This window comes from Pteropus vampyrus, unplaced genomic scaffold, assembly GCF_000151845.1.
Source record: "Pteropus vampyrus isolate Shadow unplaced genomic scaffold, Pvam_2.0 Scaffold90, whole genome shotgun sequence".
Lineage (NCBI taxonomy): Eukaryota > Metazoa > Chordata > Mammalia > Chiroptera > Pteropodidae > Pteropus > Pteropus vampyrus.
The window spans coordinates 1,442,183-1,466,161 of record NW_011888871.1 but is presented as its reverse complement, the minus strand read 5'-3'; the positions used below and the strand labels follow the sequence as shown (position 1 = coordinate 1,466,161).

The 23,979-nt window shown below is 50.6% G+C and overlaps 1 protein-coding gene and 1 pseudogene across 1 annotated transcript in view; both read right to left on the bottom strand.

Moving 5' to 3' along the window:
• SDK1 (sidekick cell adhesion molecule 1) overlaps positions 1 to 23,979 on the bottom strand; it is a 200,020-nt gene that overhangs the window by 123,048 nt on the left and 52,993 nt on the right. Inside the window, 3 exon segments of the mRNA XM_023532757.1 lie at positions 4,593 to 4,785; positions 6,496 to 6,611; positions 22,887 to 23,068. Of these exon segments, the coding sequence (XP_023388525.1) occupies positions 4,593 to 4,785; positions 6,496 to 6,611; positions 22,887 to 23,068 (491 nt within the window).
• On the bottom strand, positions 17,575 to 17,690 carry LOC111742294 (annotated as a pseudogene).

The window sequence follows — 23,979 nt, the reverse complement described above, 5'->3', positions numbered from 1 at the left end:
CCGCTTGTCCCAGAGGGACCGCGGGGCAGACAGTGGGTGGGCCGTGGGGACGGCAGGGCCGTCCAGGGGGTTCTGACCCCACCTCACGGTCCAGCCTTCCTGGTTCAGGGCCCCTGGCTGCTCCGGCACCTGACCCCCGCGGGGGCAGCCCGCATGGTGACGGGGGCTGTGACGGCTCCCCGGTCCCCAGGCCTGGCGCGGCGCCCGCCAGCTCGCTCGGCCGCCCTTCCTCCACACGTCGGCTGCTCTGCTCGGCCTGCTCCGTTTGCCGCTGCGTGTCCCATGCCCACGGCGCTCAGGGCCCAGCTCGGGGACATGCGGGGACAGTCGGGGAGGGAGGATCGGGATGAGGGGGAGGGAGACGCTTTATTCCCACACGGTTAGGCAGCGTGCCCGGCAGCGGGCTCACCGGCCCCCACTGCAAACACTGTGCCCTGACCCCCCGGGACCTCTGCAGACTGCCACATGAGGTCATTTTAAAGATAACAAAACGCAGTTTTTAAACCTTAAAATGGGAGAGCATGAAGTCCAGAGCTTGGGGGTTCCCGCAGATGAGCCTCACCCCACCCTGCTCTCAGGGATGGCAGATTTCGGGGACTCCAGCACCTCGCACTCAGCTGGCACGTGGACAAAGCCTCTGAATGCAACGTGCACTTTTTAAAAGTGGTTGTAGCCTCAGCAGACGCACTCATCGGGTAAAACCTCCCGAAGACGTTTATGTGCGCTCAGCCCGACCAATGCCACTCCCTGCGGGCGGAGGAGGGTGACGCGGGATAGCCGTGGAGACCGCCTCGTCCCCCCGTCCTGGGTTTCCAGAAAGACGTTCTGACACATCCATCGACTGAGCGGCAAGGGAAGCTTTTGGCTCCTTTTATGGATTCTGTGTCTCTGCTTCCCGGAGTCCTGTCCGAATACGCAGTCCCCCAGCGCTGCTGGAACCGGCTGGTCACGCCTCGGCTTGGATTTATATTGTTTCCTCTTTCCTGCACCCCACTCCCTGCCACCCGCCACCCCACGTTCTTACGTTGCTGGCGCCCTGGGGGAGCCCTGGGTGGGACCTCACTGGGCAGCGATGGGGCTGCGTCTCCAGGCTTCCTCCCCACGGCAGCCCCCGGGCCGATGGCAGCCCCGCCTCCGCCCTCAGTGACACCCCACATTTTCCAGGATGCTCTGTCTTCCTCAGTCAGGCAGACGGGCTCCCCACCTACCACAAAACGGTGGCTCTGTGGGGAGATTCTAAACAGATGACAGCACTGCCAGTCCCTCCAGGTCTCGAGGAAGACCCCCCGTGTCTCTCTCTCCTCGCTGGTGGGGGCTGCGCCTCCGCGGTGTCCGGTTCCCGGCACGGGGCCACACGCGTCCCCCGAGCCTCGTCTGTCTGTCTGTCTGTCTGTCTGTCTGACGGGGTTTCCAGAGGAGGACCCAGCAGGTTCTTCTCTTTTTTATTTGAAAAAAGTCTCTTCTCTTGCCACTTTTAATTTTAAATGCATGTCCTCTGAAGGACGTCGGGGGACCCGGCGGTGGCGCGGCTGTGAGGCTGCCCTTACCTCTGGTCGCAATAAATTAAACAGGGGAAAGCGCCCTGCTATAGGGGCCAGAAGGGGGACGCCTGATGGGGGGTTCCGGAACTCCTTGCCAGCTCTGAGTCCAGTGTCGGTTCGAGCGCTCAGGCTCCTGCCCCAGAAATCCCTCTCTCACCCCCGCCCCCCCGGAACGCGAAGGGATGGGGTTCCCTCTTCCTGCGGATGAGTGGAGAGAGCGCCCTTCCCCCAAGCGACTCTTGTCCCCTTCCAAGGAGCCAGCCCTCCGCTGGCCTCACGCACTCCTAGGCCCGAAGACGAAGCCCCTCCCCAGCCCAGCCGGCCACAGCCCAGCCAGGGGTCCCTTCTCTCGAGCCCCCATACAGGTCGCCCTCCTGACTCCCAGAGTGACTTCATCCACGTGGGTGGCTTCAGCGGCCACAGTGCTCACACCCCGGACACTCTGAGGCAGGACCGATGTCAGGGATTTCCATGTGTGGTTCGGCCACGTACTCAGCTGTATTCCCAACTGTTCCTTGGAAGATAAGATCCAAATCACTAATTGCCAGGCCTCCCGAGAGCCTTCTCCGGACTCTGCTGCCACTGAGCACGTGCGCCGAGTCCCACAGGCTCTGCACGCGGGGGGGGGGGGGTCCCAGCTGACCCGGTGGCCTCCCCGACACCACAGTCTGCTTACTGGCATCACCACCTACCCAGTGCCACAGCCAAAGCATGCCAAGTCCCCCAGGAGAACCCAGCGCCCCCTCCTGGATCTCAGCCGCCCCCGGTGTCCGCGATAGCTCTCTAGCGCCCCCCAGTGCCGTCTCCCCACCTGGACGTGAGCGCTCTAATGTCTTGCCTCTAGCCCAGATCCTTCACCTTCATCCCTGTCCACCGTCACAAACCCCGGACGCAGCTTCTAAACCGCAGGCGTACTCAGACGACACCCGAATGGGAATCCTGTGGTCTTGGGCCCTGACCGTCTATCCAGCGGCCTTAACTGAGCGGCTGAGGCCCCCTGGGCCAGCCCGCGGCGCGTCCTTCTAGGCTGCTTCCCCTCGTTACGACACCGCGGCCGTGCTAAGCCCCTCCTACTTCCTCACACGCTCTTCTGCTCTCTCTGCTTTATGGGTCCTGCTTCTCCTACCCGGACGTCCTCATCCATTTTCTGCGTGAAAAGCTCATCGATCAGGGTTGAGTTCCATTTCATCTCCACAAGACTTACCTCCTCCCCCAGGCCTTTTCGGTCGCCCTTCCCCGGGCTACCAACAGCCGCTTCTGGGGACATGCTTCCTCAGTGGCACTGGCCTCGGTCACGCCCCCGCACGTCTGACGAGGTCGGGGCTTTAAAGGCAGAGGCCGTACTTGCTTATCTCTGAGACCCCATCAGCACCCAGCTGGCTACCGCCCACATGACAGGGACTGCATAAGCATCTGAACGTAAGTACAGACACACGTCTGGACGTGGGATGGACGGGTAAGTGAATCAACCAATCAATCAACTGTAATTATGACAGGCACAACAGGCACAGGACTTGATGAAATAGCCATAATTGTTTTTTCTCCTAAGGAAAAGGCTAAACTTGATGAACTTTCTCCTTTAATTCTAAACGCTGATGAGCGGTATATAAAGTTTGTGATTGAAAAGCAGATTCCACAGCAGAATACACATTATTGTTTTAAGCACTCATGAAACATTTGCCAAGACTGATCATATGCTTGGCCACAGAACAAAGCTCAACCCATTTAAAAGAATCGAAATTATACCAGCTGTGTTCTCTGACCAATAATGCAGTCGAACTAGAAGTCAGCAGCAGAAAGACAATAGGAAGATCTACAATACATGGAACTTTAATGGCGCACTTCTAAATGACCCGTGGGTCAAAAAGGAAGTCTGAACGAAAGTAGAAATACATAAAATTGAATGAAAACGAAAGACACCATATCAAAATATGTGTGATGGGGCTAAAGCTGTGTGGAGAGGAACATTTATAGCCCTGAAATGCTTACACTAGCGATGAAGCCAGGCCTCAGGTCAATAACCTAAGTGCTATTTCAAGAAATTAAATAAAGAAAAGAAAAATAAACCCACAGCAAGCAGGAGAAAGTAAATATTAAGAGCAGAAATCAATGGAATTAAAAATGGGAAAACAATCGAGAAAAAATCGACGAGACATAATGCTGGTTCTTCAAAAAAAAAAAAATCAATAAAGTTGATAAGTCTCTAGGAAAAATGACAAAATAAACAAACAGGCACCCCAGAAGAGACGGATCACCAATCAGGATTCAAACAGGGAACACAACCCGTACCCCGCAGCCATGAAGACCATAAGGAAGTGTTACAGACAACTATACACCCCAACACCCCAACAACTTAGAGCAGGGGTCCCCAACCCGGCCGCAGACTGTTCTTTTTTTTCTTCGAAAAGTACTTTTACAAAATACTTATTATATTATCATTCCACAATGTCCTCAGTTAACCCCCTTTGGAACATTTGAATGATTTTCATTTTTTTCAGTTACTAATATTGCTGTCAACCTCCCTATGGATAAATCTTGTGCCCATCTGCCTCGTTTTCTCAGAGTGATGTCATTAGATGATATTTTCTAGAAGCGTCAGTTGGCTGAGGACAGAGCAGCTGATTTGGACTGAGCAATTGGAGGTGGACGGTCAGGGGGCCAGGCTCAGGTGAAAGCCCCTGGGGGGGGGTTCAGGACGCACGGGCGGGAGTCCGGGGGGCCTCGGGAAGGGGATGAGGGGGTTGGAAGTTGAAACCTGGGCAAGAGAAGTCCAGTGAGACCGAGGGCCGACACACGCTGGGGCTGGGCTGGCGCTCCACGACTCTGGGAGCCAGGCTCCCTCCCCGTTCCGTGGTCCCCCTCTGCCCAATGCTACCAGCTCTCGTCAGTGACCTGGCCCCCAAGTTGAGTGGACCACAAACATTCTGAGACGACTGAGTGTCCTAAGGGCCTGTCTGCGCCCTCGCCCAGTGCTGGACAGGGTGGCGGCCTAGATCTCTTTGACGACCGACGTATGGCTGTTGATAAGCTACACGGCCCAGGGTTACTCACTGTCTTCGTGCGTCTGTATGAGCTGAGGCGTGCTCGGGGGGCCGTCCCCCGGAGTGGTGAAACACAGCACTGACGTGAAGTAAGCCGTGAACTTCTTCAGGTTGGTTATGTACCCGTGGTGGACCCCATGGAAATCTGGAGCGATGGTGACGATGGTGACAGCCTCAGGGACATCGGCCGGCCACGCTAGAAGCTGGATGGAGCAGGGGAAAAGAGGCCATTTTTCGTGCATGTCTTCACTCTCAAGTCTGCAACAGAATTTTACTTTGCAACTGAAGAAAAATTTATTTTCTGTCTTCGAAGAAAGCAAAGTCATAATTAAGAAACTCCACAAATCCTACATTTATAACCTTACCAAGAAACACTGAGTTTAAAAGATACCTCATGGATTATTGAATACGAATATGCACATTTATGTATATTTTATACACGTGCATGTAAGTAAAATATCCCGTCTAACTCATGCTGTGACAGCCATTCCTCAACCTTCGCCTGCCCTTCACTTATGATACAGAACGTATTTATTTTTTAACAGTAAAGAAAAAAGACATCATCTGCTATTTGACTGCATCGGTACAATGAAACATAAATAGAGATATTTTTTCTAGATAGGCACCTACTCTGACTCAAAAAAGAAGTCCCTCACTCGGTGGGAACGATCGCAATTGTTTATCATTTACATCACACTAGTTTTCTGAAAAGGATTTTAGGAGATTGATTACAATTTACTTTTTATATTTTTTAGGCGAGGCGACCCTTGGTTGACCTCACAGATTGCAAGGACCTTGTCATCTTACAATCCCTTATTTTTATTTTACGACTCTGTAGTAATATATACATATTCCAGGAGAAGTTGTTCTAATGTTTTGGTGACATCGCAGGTGAGTGTGACGTGGAAGCCGTCTGGCACAGGGCATCTCCAGGGTTAATTAAGGCTGAGAGCTGACATGCTGAGGGGCACAAAACACATTCATATGGATCAAACCGACAACCACGCCATCGAATGGACGCTCCAGTCTTGCCAATAAGACTTGACAGGAGTTGAGAAGGCGAAATTGCCTTGGTTGATCAATATGACTTTCTTTCAAAAAGGTTTCTGACTGTAGATACCTCTGGGGGGAAAGGAAAAGGCAGGGCAATTTTTAGCTACGTTTGCCTTTCCAGCAAACAGAACAAGTGCTTTTGTAAATTGAATCCGAATGGAAAAATAAATGGACTGTGTGTCTGAGGAAACCCTGCTCTATGAATCTGAAGTCAGCGGGCCGTCGGGCAAACTGCACGGGCCCCTTCTCCGAGGGGCTGGGCTGAGTTTACCTGGCAGCTCTGCTGGAGGTAGAGGGCTCCAGGACCAACCAGGAGCAGCTGATCTAAAAGGTGAGATAGACTGCGCTTTGGGAAACTGCACCCCAACATGTACGAAGGACAAACGGAAGGTGACGGTGGGGGTGTGTCTGTGCGTCTCTACTCCAGCCCAGGGGGGTGCCTGGCGTCAGCCGGGTCTCGGGTCTACCAGCAGGACCGACCCCTGATGGCGGCGGGCGGGGGGGATGATGTGCCTTAGTTGTTGGGAGGGTCACTCCACTGCACCCCGCGCTGGCTTCCTAGAGGGGCTCCATTCCAGGAAGGAGTGGTTTGTGCAAATGCCGATTACGATCACCCGAGACAGGTGTCCCACGGGTGAGTTTACAATGAACGGCCTTTCCCATGAGAAATTGCTGTTACGTGTGAACCATCCTCTTGAAAACTAATGATGTGAGTTTCTCGGCCAGTGTAGCTGGTGATTCGCCCTTGCTGACCTCAGGAGACCCCGCGTGGTCAACATGCTCTGCGACTTGATGCAGCGAGGGCCGGGCGGCCTCCTCACTGCCCACGGGACCGTGACACGGGACCGTGACGGACGTACCTTGTACCCCTGGTTGATGCCGTTGATAAACTGCTGGGGTGGGGGGTTCCACAGGAACCGGATGGCCGTCGAGTTCACAGCTTCCGCCTGCACGTTCTGCGGGGGCGCGGTGGGCACTGTCGCAGCATCGTCCAGACAGCAAAGCGAGCAGCGGGCGGCACCGGAGGGGGAGGGGGAGAGGGAGAGGGAGAGAGACTCTGAGCTGCGTTCAGGTTCACAGGCAATCACGGTGCTGACAACGCCGATGTGTGAGGAATGCTTTTGGAAGCCAATAGTGGCGTTTTGAAGAAAAAGAATGGGCTATTTCTCATTTTCTGTTGCGGAATTCTTTAAGGCATAGGCAGAAAAGTGGATGGGATCACCTCACCAAAGGGTGAGCCTTCCCCACGGTCCCAAGACGCAGAGCAAACAAAAGCCTCTGACTGCTTTTTTGATTGCCCAGTATTTGGGGTCAGACACAGTTTCATTTAGAAATCCGCCTCCCCCATTACATACTACTGTGTTTCAAGCCCAACTATCCTTTATATAAAAAAAAAAAAAATCACCCTCCTCCCATATGTATTGTTGCTTATTCATTTAGAGGCTCAATTTCTGTTTGTCTGTCATAAGGGCCACCATTTAAAAAATTTTTCCACTCTTTCTTTCTTTCTTTTGTTGAATAGACATTGAGCCCAATTATATACCTGCCAGGTGGCTTGCCTTCAAGGAAGTTACAATCTAAGGCAGAAACATATAACTGAAACAGGCAAGTCATTCTCTGGAGCAATAAACACACTAGACAGAACGTTCTGTCTGCCTCTGCCCTGGGAAGCCTCAGGCTTCAGGTCGGGCCACCTGGACCGGGTCTGGAGTGAGGGGCACACCTGGGATAATTGTTCCGGGCAAAAACAGTAGTAATTTACTGTAGGTAAGAATAAAATAAAGGGCCACCAGAGAGCAAACGGTGGGAGGGAGAGATGGGTGTGTACTGTGATGAAGTTCTTACACATGCGGTCTATTTCAAGAAAATATACATCACTAAATTGTAATTAGTGATGTATATTTTAAACTCCAGAGCAATCACTAAAGAAATTTGAAAAGAGGTAGAAATAAGGTAAGAGTGGAAAACACGTCAATATGAAAATATTAATTAATTCGAGAAGCAGGTAGCCAAAAACAACAGAAAAGGAGAAAAGCAGAGAGGGAATAAACAGAAAACGATTAGCGAGATGGTGGATTTTAATCCCTTCCTATCAGTAGCTACACTGAAATGTAAACAGTCTATGCATCCCGATAAAAGTTGGACCCAATATACGGTAGCTAAAAAAATCCTGCTTTAAATATGAAGACATAAATAGCTTAAAAGTAAGAGAATGGAACAAATATTTATGGAAAGACCAAATAAAATAAATCTGGAGAGGTTATGTTAACATCAGATACGGCAGATGTTCTAGAAAGGGATAAAACCAGTGACAAAGGACACTAGGTAATGACGAAGCGACCTATTCACTAAGACGTAACAATCCTGAATGTGTACGAAACAGACTTCAAAATACAAAGGTGATAAAACCAAAAGGAGAAACAGAAAAACCTACTAGTACACTTGGGGACTTCAATACCCCTTTCTCAAAAAAAAAAAAGAGACAAAGGAAATCGGAAAGGAGAGACAAGACGTGAATTCCGCCATCAGGCACCTTGACCTAGGTGATTCTATCCATCAATAGCGAACGTTCTCTTCAGGTGCACAGGAACTTAACTGAGAGTCTGAGCCGAAAACCAAACCTAAACAGCTTTCAAATGATTGAAATTAGAAAATGTACGTTATATGGCCCCGACAGGTTTAAACTTGAAATTAAAAACAGAAAGATGGTGGAACTCCCCCCAAATATTTGGAAATTAAGCAATATACCTGAAAATAACTGCGAGTCGATGAGGAAGTCGCATGGAAAATTAGAAAGCATTTTCAGTTTGATAAAAATGAAAACATGACATATCAAAATTTATGGGATACAGAAGTATTAGGGGGAAATTTACAGCATTTAAATGTTTATATTAGAATCTAAGCTTCTACCGTAAGAATCGATAACAGTTAATTAAACCAAAAACATGTAGGTAGACGGAGATAGTAAAGAAAAACAGCAGAAATTAATAAAATGAAAATAGAAAAGTAATAGAGAAAACCAGTGAAAATAAAAGCTGGTTCTTTTAAAAGGTCAATAAACTTCTAGCCAGACTTATCAAGAGTAAATGAGAAGTCACAGATTACCAATATCACCAACGTCACGGGACACCTCTACAAATCCAACTGACGTGAAAAGTAGAGAACATTTTAAACATCTTTATGCTAAAAAAATTCAATAATTTAGATGACATGGAAAAATTCCTTATAAAACATACTTCCAAAATCCACTCAAGAAGGAATAGATAATCTGAGCAGTCCTACAGCTATTAAATATCTGAATACATGATTAAAGCCTTCCAACAAAGAAACTCTAAGCACATCGGCTCACTGGTGAATTCTACCCAGCAGGTGAAGAAGAAATAAAAACCATTCTAAAGCATTGCCGTGACACCAAATCAGAAAAAGACACATAAAGAAAAGAAGCCTACAGAGCCATTTCCCTCACAAACACAGGTGCAAAGATCCTCAATAAAATATTAGAATATCAAATTGGGCAAAATATGAAAATCACACCTTATCCCGATCAAGTGGGGTTTATCATATAAATGCAAGGCTAGTTAAAATAGGAGTTGGAGTAATTTATCATATTAACAGAATAAGGAAAAAATACGATCATCTTAATAGATTTAGAAAAAGCATTGGACAAAATTCAATATCCAATAGTGATTAAAAAAAAAAAAAAACCTCTCAGCAAAGTAGGAAAAAAAGGAACTTTGTAAACTCGATAAAGAGCATCTTTAAAACACTACAACTAACATCTTATTTAAGATGAAAGAGTGAATGCTTTTGCCCTGAGATCAGGAACAAAGCAAAGGTGTCTTCCTGACCATTTTTATTCTGGAAGCGCAAGCCAGTGCAGTAATGCAAGGAAGAGGCATAAAAGGCATAAAGATTAAAAAGGGGGAAAAAAGCTCACTTCTCCCTATTCTCAGACAATATGATTGTCTATAAAAAAAATTCTCGAGTCAAAATAAGAACTCTCAGAACTGCAGCTGGTAAGATCACAGGACACAAGATCGAAATACGAAAGCTAATTATATTTCTAAACACGAGCGCCGAACAATTAGAAATTGAAATTAAAAAGTCAATACCACTTAAAATAGCAATTAAAACATAAACTAGATATAAATTCAAAAACCATATGCAAGATTTGTGTGTTAAAAACTATAAGACACTGACCAAAGCAACCTAAGGCCCAAGAAAACACAGTCCTATCATAGTAACGGATCGGAAGACGACATAATAAAAATGTCCATTCTCCCCACACTGATCTGTAGATGGAATGAAATCCCAATTAACACTGCAGTTAGGACTTTTTAAAAATCCCAATTAACACTGCAGTTAGGACTTTTTAAAAATCCCAATTAACACTGCAGTTAGGACTTTTTAAAAATCCCAATTAACACTGCAGTTAGGACTTTTTAAAAATTGGCAAGTTGATTTTAAAATTTATAGGGCAAAGGCATTAGAATAGCCAAAACAATTTTGAAAAAGAAGAACGCTATTGGACAATCTTCACTATATGATATCAATAGTAACTATAAATCTACAGTAATTAATAAAGAGTGCTACTGGATAAAGGATGAACACATCGATCGATGACACAGAGCCCAGAAATTGCTCACATACGTATCAACTGGTTTTTGATGAAAGGCAATTCTGTGGAGAAAAGACCATCTTTTCCACAAATGGCACTAGGAAAAACGGACGTCCATGTGCAAAAAAAACAGAAAACGAAAAACAAAACTGGCCCCCACCTCATACCATACGCAAAAACGAACTCCCTTCTCATTACCTGAACTCGCAGGGAGCCCGGAGACAGACGTAGGGGTCATTCTGCCTGCGCCCTCCTCCCGTCAAGCTCCCGCAGCCTCACCCCCAAAGTCACAGGACACAGGTTCCAAACCCTCAGATCCCTTGCTCTCAAACCCTGCCCTCCACCCCGGGCCTTATTAAAAAATCCGCCAAGTCTTCTCAGCTCTCTTCTCTTTGTCTTAATTATTGTCATCAGAAGTGACTCATAAATTTGTGGACGATGGAATTAAAATTTCCCTCAAGTGAGAAAAAGACTTGCAGCCGCTGAATCCCCCTTGACCGCGTGTCCAATAAAGCAGCCGCTATGGCTGGAAGGTCTTGATTGCTGAGGGTTCGTAATCCACTCCTTCTGGGACAAGCCAAGGGCCCGGCTCGAGACCAGCCGCTCTGCCGGGCGTGGTGGCCTCAGCCCCCACATGGGGCCTTAGCAGGAAGTCGTGGCCTCCCGCTGCTCCAGATGAGGTCAACAGGAAGATTCTCCCCGCAAGACCGGCATCTCGGGTGTCACCTGCCCACGCCCTTGCTGCGGGCCTTGGAGGGGTCAGCGACAGGACTCCTGCTCTTGTGGTTTTCACCGCTCAAAAACACCCATTTCACTACGCTTCCCCCAGCACAGGCCCCAGGGCGTTCTCGGCCTTAAAGTGACACATCTTCGGCCCATCGATGCTGTCTCGATCCTCACAGCTGGGGGCTCGCTGCTCTGGCCGGTGCACGCCTGGCACTCGCAGGCACCAGACGGGTGGGTCACGCGAAGAGGAAAACGCAGGGCGGTTTCGGATGCAGGAGTTCTGTCCGTTACGGACACGTTTCTGCCGGGATAAGGCGATGGCCGTTTCTCTTCCCCGACGATGGCTCCTTGGAGTGGCGAGGAGTTGGCACCGCAGGGCGGAGTGGCACCTCCGCCAGGTAGCACAGGGGCTGGCGAGCCTGACACCGTCAGTCTTCATGGTGGTGCACCCCTGTGTACAGCTCCTCAAACCAGCCCGACCGCAGAAATCACATCTGAAAACTACACGTACGCACTGCGTATTGCCAAGAGAAAGGAGCTAGTCTGAAAAGGCCACGTATACACCTCAGGACGCCAGGAAAAGGCCACGTATACACCTCAGGACGCCAGCTCTGCGACATTCCGGAAAAGGCTGAAGTACGGAGACAGCAAAAGAGCAGGGGTTGTCGGGCGGGGGTGGGGACAGGAGGAGCACAGGGGGCTCTCAGGGCAGTGGGACTTCTCATTAGGACGTGCTAATGGTGGACGCGGATCATTACACTTTGTGCAAACCAGAGCATGTGCACCACCAAGAGCAAGCCCGAGTGTCAGCTATGGCCCCTGGGTGACAGTGAACCCCAGCTGATGGGGGAGGCCGGGCGGGGGGCGGGGTCCACGGGAAATCGCTCGCTGTGAACTTAAACCTGTTGTAAAAAATAAAGTCCACTGAAAAACCAAAACTCTGCATGTGACTTGTCCTGTCAACTTTTTGAACCGTGTCTGCGGCGATGTCTCTCATCAGTGATTTCTGTTGTTGTTTAGTGTGTTGGGTTTTTGTTTTTTTTTTCCGATGAACTTCGTTTTTCCACCTGGTCGCATAAGAGGACACGTGTAATTAGGTTTATGATTATTTTCTGGTATTAGCTGTTCCCCAATAAAATAGAAATGATTCAAAAATTCTTTTCTTGCTTTCCTCCCCTTCCTCTCTTCCTGCCTAGCGATGTAAATTCAGCAAGATCTGAATCTTTAGAATTTCAAAATGAATCGTTCTTTCTAGAAATTAAAAAATGTTTTAAAATAATCAGCTACATAATTAAATGAACTCATTAATGAGGACGAAAGAGTTTTCCAGCTTCAAAATATTAACTTTTTGAAATATTCTGGGTCAGGCTGCAATAATTAATATTTGTCATGAATTTTTCAGAACCTTAATTCTTCAATCAAATAAAAATGACTGTGTCAATATTGCCTACCACGCGCTTCATGTTTTGGATTTTTCAACCCAATTTATCGGAAAGCATTCTTAAGAATGCATGCAACTGACATTTTGAAAAGTTGATTTCTGAAGCCATGAGTCCTGTGGTCAGTCCACGTTACGTACTTTGGAGTTAAAGACATATTTATTGAAAGTACGCCAGCACTGTTAATACTGTTTTATATCTGCAGAGACGTCTGTCCCCAGGGTAACGGATGACTTGGGTTGGCGGGTGTCAGCGGGTTCACCGGGTCAGATGGCAGGAGAGCTCCCTGCGCAGGGAAGACGAGGACGACCCAGGCTCGACTGTCCCGTCCGCGTCACCTTCTTCAGCCTGAGTTTGGTATCTGATGGAAGACGACTCAGATGAAGTGACGAGGCCAGGCAACGTACGCCAGCACCTGCCCCCAAGCGTCGATCTCACGCAGACAAAGGGTAAACGTGGGAAAACCACCGCACGTACACAGCGCGAAGGACAAGTGCTCACGAGCTTGGTGGCAGCTGCGCTGGGCGGAGCACGAGACGCCCTGACAACGTCAGGTGTGTCGCCGCGGAGAGCCGACTCGCTCTGCGCACCGCAGCCGCTCAGCGTGGCAGGCTGCGTGAGGGCTGTCGGCGCCACGTCTGGGACCCGCCAAGCTCAGGGGACAGGGCAGGGACAGCTTCCAAACAACACTCGCGGAAGTCGCAGGTGACATGTCGACGACCCACAGACAAAGTAAGTCAGAGGATTATTCAGTCAAAAAAGCTTCCGCTGTCCTTTGGGCGCGTGACTACGGCTGAGCGTCCCCCTGAGTAGGCAGCAGCAATTTGCCTCCCTCGAAAGAAATGCTTAGGACATTGGTACGATGAGAACAGGACAAAAGCAAACAAAACCTGGAAACAGACTCTGGCCACCAAGGGCTCTGTGTATCAGCCTTCCGGGCGCTCCATAGTACACCTGCAAGGAAGCGGCAGGCCGTGACTGGGCAGAAGCTTCTGCAAGATGGCAGTCAGCGAGGCTGGTCCTACAGGGAGTGCGAGCAGTGGTGGCCCTTTGAGTTGTCCCGCAGTGAGGCCAGGGGGCTGGGCTTTTCCATGCCCACAGTGGCCAGTCATTAGCCACAGGCTGACCGTGGGAGGGGGGTCTCCTTGGCAGTGGGCGGTTCCCAGGAAGGTCACAGCCAGCGCCAACACTGCGGATGGGTGTGTCACCCCGAGCAACTAATCTGGACAGGGCACCACAACATGCCACACATCAAACAAGCTCCTAAGGCTGAAGAGGACACTTGGGAATGAACAAGTTCTAGAGAACACATTTATAAGTTTTGTATGCCTATGCCAACAGAAAGCTATAAAGAATTCATAGCAAATTCTAGAAGCCCATTGCTTCTAGAAGTTCTCTGTAAGAGGTGGCCTGTGGATCTAGACTCTTCACTAAATGACATCATCAGAATGGTGAGTCTAACAAAATCCAAAACACTATAGTCCCACCTGATTTTTGCTTTGTAAAAAAAATAAATAAAATAAAACACACACACACACACACACACCCCAAAAACGTGTATCACTTTGGACAAAAGAATTTCTTTTGAGGGATTCAGGAAAATGCTTTGCATCACGTGCAGTTGGTGATGTCCGTACCCATCAACCCGCAGTGGAAGCTTTGCTGGGGTGTGAATGGTGCCACATCCAGAACAAAACCAAGTACTAAAAATGTCACCTTCTCCAATCAAAGTCAAGTTTCTCATTAGCAACCTGAGATTTATGATTGGGAAGCTTTACACAAATCAATTTCCCTAGCATTTCCCAAAAATGACCAATGATGCTTTTTAAAACTTAATACTTATTTGTTTTATCTTGCAACACTCATATAATTGCCTTAAAAAACCAAACCTAACACCTACCACCACGACCACCAATACTGTTGAGAACAGCTTGAGATCGTTTTTTGGTCTGGTTTTTGTTTTTGTTTTTGTGCTTAGAGTAAAATTACAGCCAACTTTTGGCTTTAGTTCTGTCATATTTCTCTATATAAGTTTTATATTGATCTCATTGGGAACTGAGATTTTCAGCCAAGTTGAAACTCTGCGTTTGAATTGGCAGTATGATGATTTTATCATTAAGAAGAAGAATTTCTTGCAAAAAGTCCTAGAAATAAGAACAAACACAGAAGCATAAAAATAAACAGGCTTTCTTGGATAATTGGGTGATTCTGAGTCAGAAGTAGGTCAATAGATAAGATGAGCCTGGAAAATTCTGTCATTCCAAAAAGCAAAGAAGCTGTCGATCACCAGGGAGGGCTTGTCAAAAAGACCCACGCACCAACTTGAAGAGTCTCCCGTGGTCAAAGTTGGGAAAATATGAAAATCAACAACAGGAACGATAACTGCAGTGGAACGGAATGCAATGGAAAAAACGCATATACTCGACTCAGTGTTCAGCGCTGTCATGATAACCAGCGTTTTGGTAAAGAACGCTTCTCCTGTGACACTTTGGAGAGGCAAAGGCCATATGAGTGGCCCAATACACGATGCCGGGATAGGGTTCTGCCCTACTTTGTGAAAGGGATTCTCCTTGCATTAAACTAAAACCTTTCCTTCCAAAACTCCTGCCCACCGATGCCCGTCTGTCTCCTGGGTAAACTGTTCCTTGCACATAGAGCTGTCAGGTTATTTGAAAATTATAAACTGTCCAGCTAGGCTCTGCTCCTGCAGGCCAAATACACACCCTGTTTCTTGTCTGTTCCCCACACCGCAGGATTACAGAGCGCTGCCTACTCGGCTATTGTCCTCCGAGGAGCCCCCACTTCCCCAGCACCCCTTGTGGCGAGTCCCTGGGGCTGGGTCTCAGTGTAGCTTGGGTGTCCTGCACACTGGGAGGGGTGGGGTCTCAGGGAGTCACCAGGGAGAATGTGTCAGCCAGGTCGAGGGACATTCAACACGGTGGCCGCCGGCTGGGAGGGGGTGGGCCCAACACCAGAACCACACCCTTCGCCAGCACTTCTGTCTGGTAAGCCATCCTTCCAGCCCTCGCCCTGAAGCCAGATGGCTCAGTCCCTCCCTGTGTGTCCCTGGCACCGTTAGAGCTGCTGCCCCAATGCTGGAGCTCAGAGCAAGCGAGTCTGTCAGTGAGTAAGTCCGCGTGGGTCTTTTAAGAGGAAGGTCTGCGACTCCTGCAGCCCTCCATGTCACTCAGTCACCATCCCCAGCTGGTTTTCACGGCCAGAAGTTGTGGGGACTTCTCTTCCCAGCACTGGAACCCTGGGCTAGGTAGCCTGGTGTGGGGCCGGACCCCTCACTCCTTAGAGGACCTCTGCAGCTGAGACGTCCTTCCAGATTTTCAGCTGCTACATGTGGTGTGGGACCAGCCCGTTCCGCATCTCCACTCCTCCTACCAGTCTCGAGGTGGCCTCTTCCATGTGACCCCAGTCATAGGACTTCTGTTCAGCTACATTTCAGGCGACTCCCAGTGATGGCTGTTCTGTAGTTTAATTGTAATTTTAATGTGGTCACGAGAGGAGGCAGCACAGTGTCCACCTACACCACCATCCTGACCGGGATTCTCCCCGCAAGTCTTTTTATGGTAATTGTTGGCAAGTCATGTCTCCCCATCCTGTTGTCACGTGATCACTTGTATGTATCCAAATGTAGTATTTTGGCTGATCCCTTTTACGTTTCAACTTGATTTCAACCATCAATCTAACGAAGCAGTTTATTTTTTATTTCTGACTCTGGGATGGAATGTATGAATTACCCCTCTCAGCTGTGACACCTGCATGTTTGAAAGGCATGCCATCTCCATTCCTTTTAAGTCACTGACAGAAATGTGACAAAGAAAGGCCCAGGAGAATGAGTTTTGCAGCTGAAGTCATCCTGCAAGTGGTGGTCAATCAAGTAAGTCACACTCTGGGCATAGCTGAGCCCCAGGAATCCATCTCATTATTTTGTCGCCAATCCGTATTTCTCCATCTTCGCCATAAGAATGTTTATGGAAAGAATTAATAAGTGAATAAATGAATGAGTGGAAACCAAGCTACAGAATGAATATGGCATTTACACCTATCAACTCAGTACGCCCCCCCGAGGGAGACGAGATTGGTAGGATGTGACTTGCTCTGAATGACCAAAGGTGACCCTAGTGACTATCTCCGGAGATCGTAGAGCCATATTTCTCTCCTTCTTCCTTTGCAGCGGAGTCCGCAGTCTGGCCTCGAGAGCGTGTTTTATAGCTTCATCCGTGTGTTTCCCGTCCATCCCTCATTTTTCAAGTTTCTGTTGAACGTGTTCTTCCCACCTTCTCAGAGAGGAAACCCATCTCTCGTCAGAAATCTATTGTTCCTACACAAATCCCATTAACCCTGACAGGGAGAACAGATCACAACCAGAAGGAAGCTGTTGCTGAAATACGATCAGGCTGCCCGGCTTGACACGTGCGGCCTTCCTAGCCTTGCTTTCTTCTGAACGCTGGAGACAGAAATGTGGGCAAGAAGCCGTTCTGAGATCCAGGTCTCCTCCAAACGCCGCTGGATCCCCACTGCCGGACCCTGGTCCAGGCAGCTCACGCCGCCTCGGTTGCCAGCTGGCCATTGCCCAAATCCTCCTTCCTTTTCAGAAAAGTCATGACCTTCACCTTAAAGAAGAATGTGGCCTCTGACCCAACCGTCGGCATTTCTGAAAACACAGCCGAGGTTTCTTCTGAGAGGCGCCGTGTGCTGACGTTCCCCGCACACGGGCTAGTCTCATATCCTGTGCTTCTCTCTGCTGGGCGGGGCCGACCCTCCCCGGGCACAGCCCCCTCTTTTACGGGTGGTAGGTGGGGTGCCTGGGCTGATTCCTCGGCGCTATGCTCTTCCAGCCACCAAACCCCGTAGGGGTGGCTCTGTCACCGGGTGCGGGACGGGAGGGGCCTGGGGATGGGAGGGGGTCTGTCGTAAGACAGGTGGAGGCCCCAGCTGCAGGGTCCCGGTGTGGCGGGGCTGGGGCAGTGCCTGGGAGCTTCTGACGGGCCAGCCGATGCCGCTGGGGCCGGGACCAGACTGCTCTAGAGTTTTTCTCCTGCTTATTTCCTCTTTCCTTCCCGCCTCCTCCCCGCTTCCCTCCTTCTCTCCCTTGGTTATTAGTTTCATTCTCTCTCTTTTTAAAAATTATTTATTATTATTTATGTCTATGGCACCTGGTCTTCCTAGGTGGTCTCCCATCCCAGTACTAACCAGACCCGACCCTGCTTAGCTTCCGAGATCGGACATCGGGCTTGTTCAGGGCAGCATGGCCGTAGACCATGGACCGTGGCTCCACTGGGGCGCAAACCCAGGACCTTCTGCGTGTAAAGCAGACGTGCTCACCGCTACACTGTGGAACCACGTCCACTGTCATTCTATCTAGAGCCTGATTAACTGGTTGACAGAAAGCCCTGTCTTGTCCCCACAAGCCTCTTCTCCCCCTTTTCTGCCCGGAATGTCTGCTGTTATTTACAGCCTGTAGAGCTTCACACTGTATCTGGCAGGGGCTTCTCCTGAATTGTTCTCTGCAGCTGAAAAGAGAGATGCAAGTTGTGTTTATTTCTGATACTTCATCCAAGTACTGGCACAGTATGATGTAGGTGATGCAAAGCTTATTTGCAGCATCTCCAGGTACATTCTAGTTTAGTGTTACAATTCATCTTCTCTCCGGTCTACGTAAAAAGGCCGAATCAGCCTGAAATAGTGACTAATCAAAAGAAACCTGGGCCAGCCGTGGAGCTATCTGACGTTTCGGCGATTTGCAACTTGTCAAATAAAATAAAGTGACACTGTGAAGGGCCAGCGGAGAAGTTCATGAGCTCTCGTGGAACGGGCTGACACGGGGACTCGGGCCTCCGCGGTAGGAAGATGATTGACTTCTGCATCCCGCTGTAAGACCCACCTAGAGACACGAAGTAGCCCACCGATGAGGCTGTAAAATTAGCTCGACTTGGTGCGGAATGGAATTGTGGTGCATTGCACAGCAAAGCGTCTAAGTTCTAACACAGCTGGCTGTGCTTGTTAAGTAACCCTACCTGCCACCAATGAACCACGCACCTCGTGTCTTACCATGACCCCGTTTCATCCGCCTTCATCCTCAAGTGCGATGTTCGTCTTCCTGGTCGGTGAGCAGCCTTGTGGTGACCACTCAGGGCCCACCCTGCCTACAAAAGTCCCCTCACTCCCGCTCATGTTCCATTTGCCGGGATGGAGCTGCTGGCGGCGGTGGCCCCAGGCAGCGTCTTGGCTCTGGGAGAGGGCGCCTGGGCCTTTACGTTTTAGCTACGATCGCGGACTCCGTTTTCCAATATCCTTCGAGTGAATGACTTCGAATATGAGGGATGAAGTAAGTGTCTATCCAGCGCCTGCTGGTTCCCCAGGCAGCCCCACAGAGTCAAGGGCACGTGCCTTCTGCATTGCGGAGAGCGCGCTCCCCACAGAGGATTCACGGGCTGCACCTGCCGTATGCAAGATGTGCGTCGTGTTAGCGCCGATCCCAGGTCGTTACAGGCCACAGCTGTGTTGTTGTGTTGTTATGCGGTTCTTGTGATTTCAATACACCTGATTGTTCTCACTGTGCTAAACGTCTCTAACGCATTGTTAGGATGTCAGATCTCAGACAAATAAGCTCAAACATTTTTTAATGGCCTGTGTGAAAAAAGAGATTAACACAGTTTTGTGTGTCCGTTCCTGAACTCATTTTCCCCGACCCTTAGCTGTCGGGTGTGGAGGAGAGAGCCCCTGGGCCGTCTCAGGCCCCGGGAGGCACAGAGCTTGGGGCCCAGCCAGCAGGGGCCGAGCCAGCAGGGGCCCCGGGAGGGAAGGCGGGCACCACGTGGCTCGCGGGATCAACTGGCGTGGCACTGGGAAGCGGAGTGGGAACAAGCGTCTGTCTTTAATCAGACGTCTGTTGACGCTTCGTCCACATGTCGGGCACGGTGCCTGCACTGGGCGATGCGGACATAAATACACAGACCCGACACGGCTTCTGCCTTCGAGGTGTCCCCAGGCCGTCGAGGTGGCACGTGGCAGATAGATACAGGTGCTGGGACCACGCCGGGTCTTCCGGTCCCAAATCCCAGCTCTGCGCCGAGGCCCGCTGCCCCGGCTCACGTCCCCGGCAGACCCCTGCTTGGTCCTGATGGTGGGCTTCGGTGCTGGCTCCCCTGGGAAGCCTTCGACCCTAACCGATGTGCCCTTCAGGCCACGGAGGCTTTTTCCGAACAGGGCGTGAGGTCAGCGAAACCGCACGCCTCGTGCTGCTCCAGTCCAGCGCTTTTCAAAGTGCAGGTCACACCTGCCCCTGAGGACCAGGAAGCCGAGTCAGCGGTTGCAGCCAGCAGTTGTTAAAGAAGGAGACGATGGCACAGAACAGAAAACGTCGAGGAACAGCGTGCACTGCGAGGGCCCGACCGCTGCCCGGACGCGCGCGCCTGTGCTGTGTGTGTGTGTGTGTGTGTGTGTGTGTGTAGGATGTATGTTCTGTGTGTGTGTGTATGTAGGATGTATGTTCTGTGTGTGTGTGTAGGATGTATGTTCTGCGTGTGTGTGTGTGTAGGATGTATGTTCTGTGTGTGTGTGTGTAGGATGTATGTTCTGTGTGTGTGTGTGTGTAGGATGTATGTTCTGTGTGTGTGTGTGTGTGTGTAGGATGTATGTTCTGTGTGTGTGTTGTGTGTAGGATGTATGTGTCTTGTGTGTTTTTTGTGTGTGGTGAATGAAAACAGCATAAATTTCAACACTTTCCAGCAACGTGACCTGGGGAAAGTTAGTTACTCCCGGACGTCCATGTTTTCCGTCAAGTAGACACAGGGATGCCTGTGTCACGGGACGGCTGGGGTGAATGGCGTGACGTGACGAGCGTGAGTGCACGGCACAGGACAACAGCAGGGAGACAGTGGCTTCCTCAAACATGCCCGTTCCCTACCCCTTCCCTTCCTGAAAATTCTAGAAGGCCAGATGAAGAAGCCCATACCCGACGGGACATCCCATATCGTCGTGTGCAGCTCGTAGTGTTTTCGGTGACGCCGCGAGAATTTGGAACGTTACCCTACTCTGTAGGCACAGCCCGAGGTCTAGAAAGTCTTAGGGATTGAGAAACAAATCTTTTGTGCAATGTCATTTATGCCACATTGAGAATTTCCCAAGAGGAGATAAGAATGGAGCTCGCAAACAGAGTGTTCATTTGTAATCCTTACTCCGGAAAACCTTTCAAAGCCCAAGTGAACACTTAAGAGCTTTTACTAATGTTTTAGAAATGTGGATAACCAAATGTTTTTTCCATTTCTTTTAAAATATGAAATATTTCTCTTTCATTAGAAGGCAATGTTCTGAAACCAGAATAAATCATCGCAGCACAAAAATACCTGTTACGAGAAGAAAAATGATAAAGAGAGAAAACCGGGGAAAAAAATTAAAACCTCGGTGTGCCCAGAACGATGATTTATGCTACGATTTGTCTTCGGAACCTTTACAGGAAAAGCAACATCTGTATGTTCACGGATGCGTTTGAGTGACGAGGAGGAGTTCGCTACCCTCTGCTGGCTCGACGCGGGGCGCGAGGCCCCCGCCCCCCCAGCCTCCGCACGGGGCGTCCCCCCAGCGCCGGAGCCTGCACAGCGGCCACGCTCTCCTCGTGGTCTCTCGAGGTCAGGACACCGGCTCCGTGCAGCGGCGTAACGTGTAAAGAATGAAGGTGGACGAACCAGACAGTTTTACTGCCCCCCGAGCACGGAGCGGGGCTGCCGGCCTCACGGCTTCGGCTCTGGGGTCGCTGCGGCCATCTCTCTCGCCTGCCCCTGCTCCCCGCTCCTGGCCTGCTCGCCACGGGCGGGTCCCTGTCCCTCATGCAGCGTTCTGATCGGGTCGCCCCCAGCTCTAATTCTGTGACGCTCCCAGTGCCGAGTGGGCAGCAGCCGAGCTCCGACGCCTCCAAGCCCTTGGCCTTTCGGTGGGGCTGGGCGCCCGGCACCTGCTCGGAGCGTTCACAGTGATACGGGACTCGTGACAGCACCCGTCGTCACACGGTGTTTCCAAATTTATTGTCACTTCATTACATAGACTCATTAACGCAAACGTTAATTGTCCAGGTTTTCAGGCATTTTCATGTTCCGATGAGTAATTACGAATTACTTGTGGACGAGCAAGTCCCTCCTGGTTGTCTTGCATTTTAAATATTTCTGCCAGTTGCTGTAAAGCGGACCGACTGCGCTTAATTCATAAAGGAGGATTTATGAACTCTGGGACGACAGCAGACAGCCAATCAATAAGGGATGATAATATCGGCATGTAATATGAAGGAACATTAGGTCTCAGGCATGACTTGGGGACAGAAGTGGGCAGTCAGAAACCTCAGCATGGTAGAGGTCAAGGCCCGGGAGCAATAAAAACGCCTAAGCAAATAAAACGACACCTGTGATCCGGAGGCAGTGGGGAGGGCTTTGGGTTTCGAGGGGAAAACGCCTCCCTGGGCAGGGACGCGGGCGGCCCCGGCACACGCACCTGTGGCCGGAGGCTCTGTCTATTACTAAGGGCTCCAGCAGCGAGATGCGGACATGGGGGTGTTTCAAGGGCCCGCTGTTCCTGGGGCCGAGACCGGCGCCCCTAGGAAACAGCGGGGATCAGACGCTGCAGGGCAGGGAGCCTCGGAGTGCCAGGCTGGGTCTTAGGTACTGAGGTGGGGTGTAAGGCCCACTGGCTCTAGGACATCCTGCCAGGCCATTTTTTGGGGGAGAGGTTTTTACAGATCTAGGACATTGTTTGCTTGTGTAACTGAAAAAGAACCCCTCTCCCCGCCCCGCCGCCAAAAAAGCACCAAGCGGAAAATTCCATCACTGACCATCACGTCGTACCACTCAAAACAAAACGCTAAGTGATCGTTTCCTTCGAAAGTATCTGCAGCATCACGTACGACTCCAAAGACGCAGAATACACCGCAAGGCCACGGAGAACAAACCCAGGCCACAGGGCCCGACAGAACTGAGAGGACAGGTTAAAGGGCGTGGCGCACACCTCCTGTCCGCGGTAACCGGAAAGAGGCCATTATGACATCACCTGCTTCCTTCTGCCGCCTCCATCGTGCTCGGAATAGACAGGGAGGTTGAGTTAAACACGCGACAGACTCCTTCTAACAGGCCCCTACAGCAGGGGTCCCCAACCCCCAGGCCGCAGACGGTACCGGTCAATGTCCTGTGAGGAACCGGGCCGCACGGCAGGAGGCGAGCGGCGGGCGAGCGAGCGAAGCTTCTTCTGCGTTCGCAGCCGCTCCCAGCGCCAGCATCGCCACCTCAGCTCTGCCTCAGATCCTCAGGCATCTGATGCTCATAGAAGCCCCGGTCCCTGGTGCCACAAAGGCTGAGAACCGCTGCCTGAGAGGATCGAATGCTCTATTTTTGTTTCTAGCACGTTCCAATCAAACTCTGCAGATCCCGCTCCCCAGCAAAGAGTGCGCAGTGTGGCGGGAAGGCCAGCTTACCTCCCTGTAAGGTGTACTCCGTCACTGCCCTGCTGAAGACGCCCAGGCCTGCCCCGTTGTAAGCAGCCACCTGGATCTCGTACTGGGTCCAGATAATCAGCTCCGTCACCAGGCAGTAGTTGACCTCCGGGCTGGTGATGTTTCTCTGCTGGTGCTCTCCGGGCAGGCCGGCCAGGCGGTACCTGCGGCAGACCGTAGAGAAGGGACTTGAGCCAGACGCTGGCTTTACCTGAAGTCCTTCCACGTGGTTAGAGGCCAGTGGAAGAAAGTAAACACTCGCGAGGCCGAGAGGTCACCTAGAAACGCCACCTCCTAATCCCACCATTGTGAAAGTGCCGCTGCCCTCGCCGTGATGATGAGCGCTATGCGAAAAGGCGCCGACCTCTGAACTGTGTTAACGGTCAAGGAAAAATGACAGCTTCGTACGTGTGGCTTGTCCAGGGAGCGCAGGAACTTGGTGCAAGGACTCCAGGCCTGTGTCCATCGGGGTGCTGCTCTCGGGCTGTCTGAGCGGCACTCCCCTCCTGTGGCTCCGAGATGTGGGGAGGACCGGAGAAGCAGGTGAGCACCGCCTGTCACCTGTCACCTCCGTGGACGGAGCCTCAGCCCCGCTTCTAACTGGGAGGTCCAGGTTTGTTCAGGCAGGTCCCACAGCCAGAGCAAGTGGCTTTGAAAGGTGTTTGTGCTCCTAAAATACTGGTCCCATGGTCCCACGCTAAGCATGGTGCATTGCTTTTCAGGGGACCTCTGAGAGCATGTGTGTAGTAGGCTCTACAGTGTACTAATGGCAGAAATTTAAAGTCGTGTTTATTTTAAAAAGCGACACAGAGGACTTTGGTGTTAGAAGTTGCATAAATTAGGAACTCGTGATTTGTACTGAGAAAGGCCTTTCCCAGCGTTGTTTTGAGTGGCAAATGTTTTTCTGTGACTTCGTCTGCAGACGTCAATCAGCTCGCCCGGGTAGCGTGAGGGCCGGGCACGGCGGGAGCAATTTCCCCGGTCACCTCGCAGCTTCCAAAGCATCTAAATTCTAGCCAAGAAGCGGTTCTCGCCTCGGGAAGACGTGGCTTTGTAAGATAAGTGGGTGAGGGAA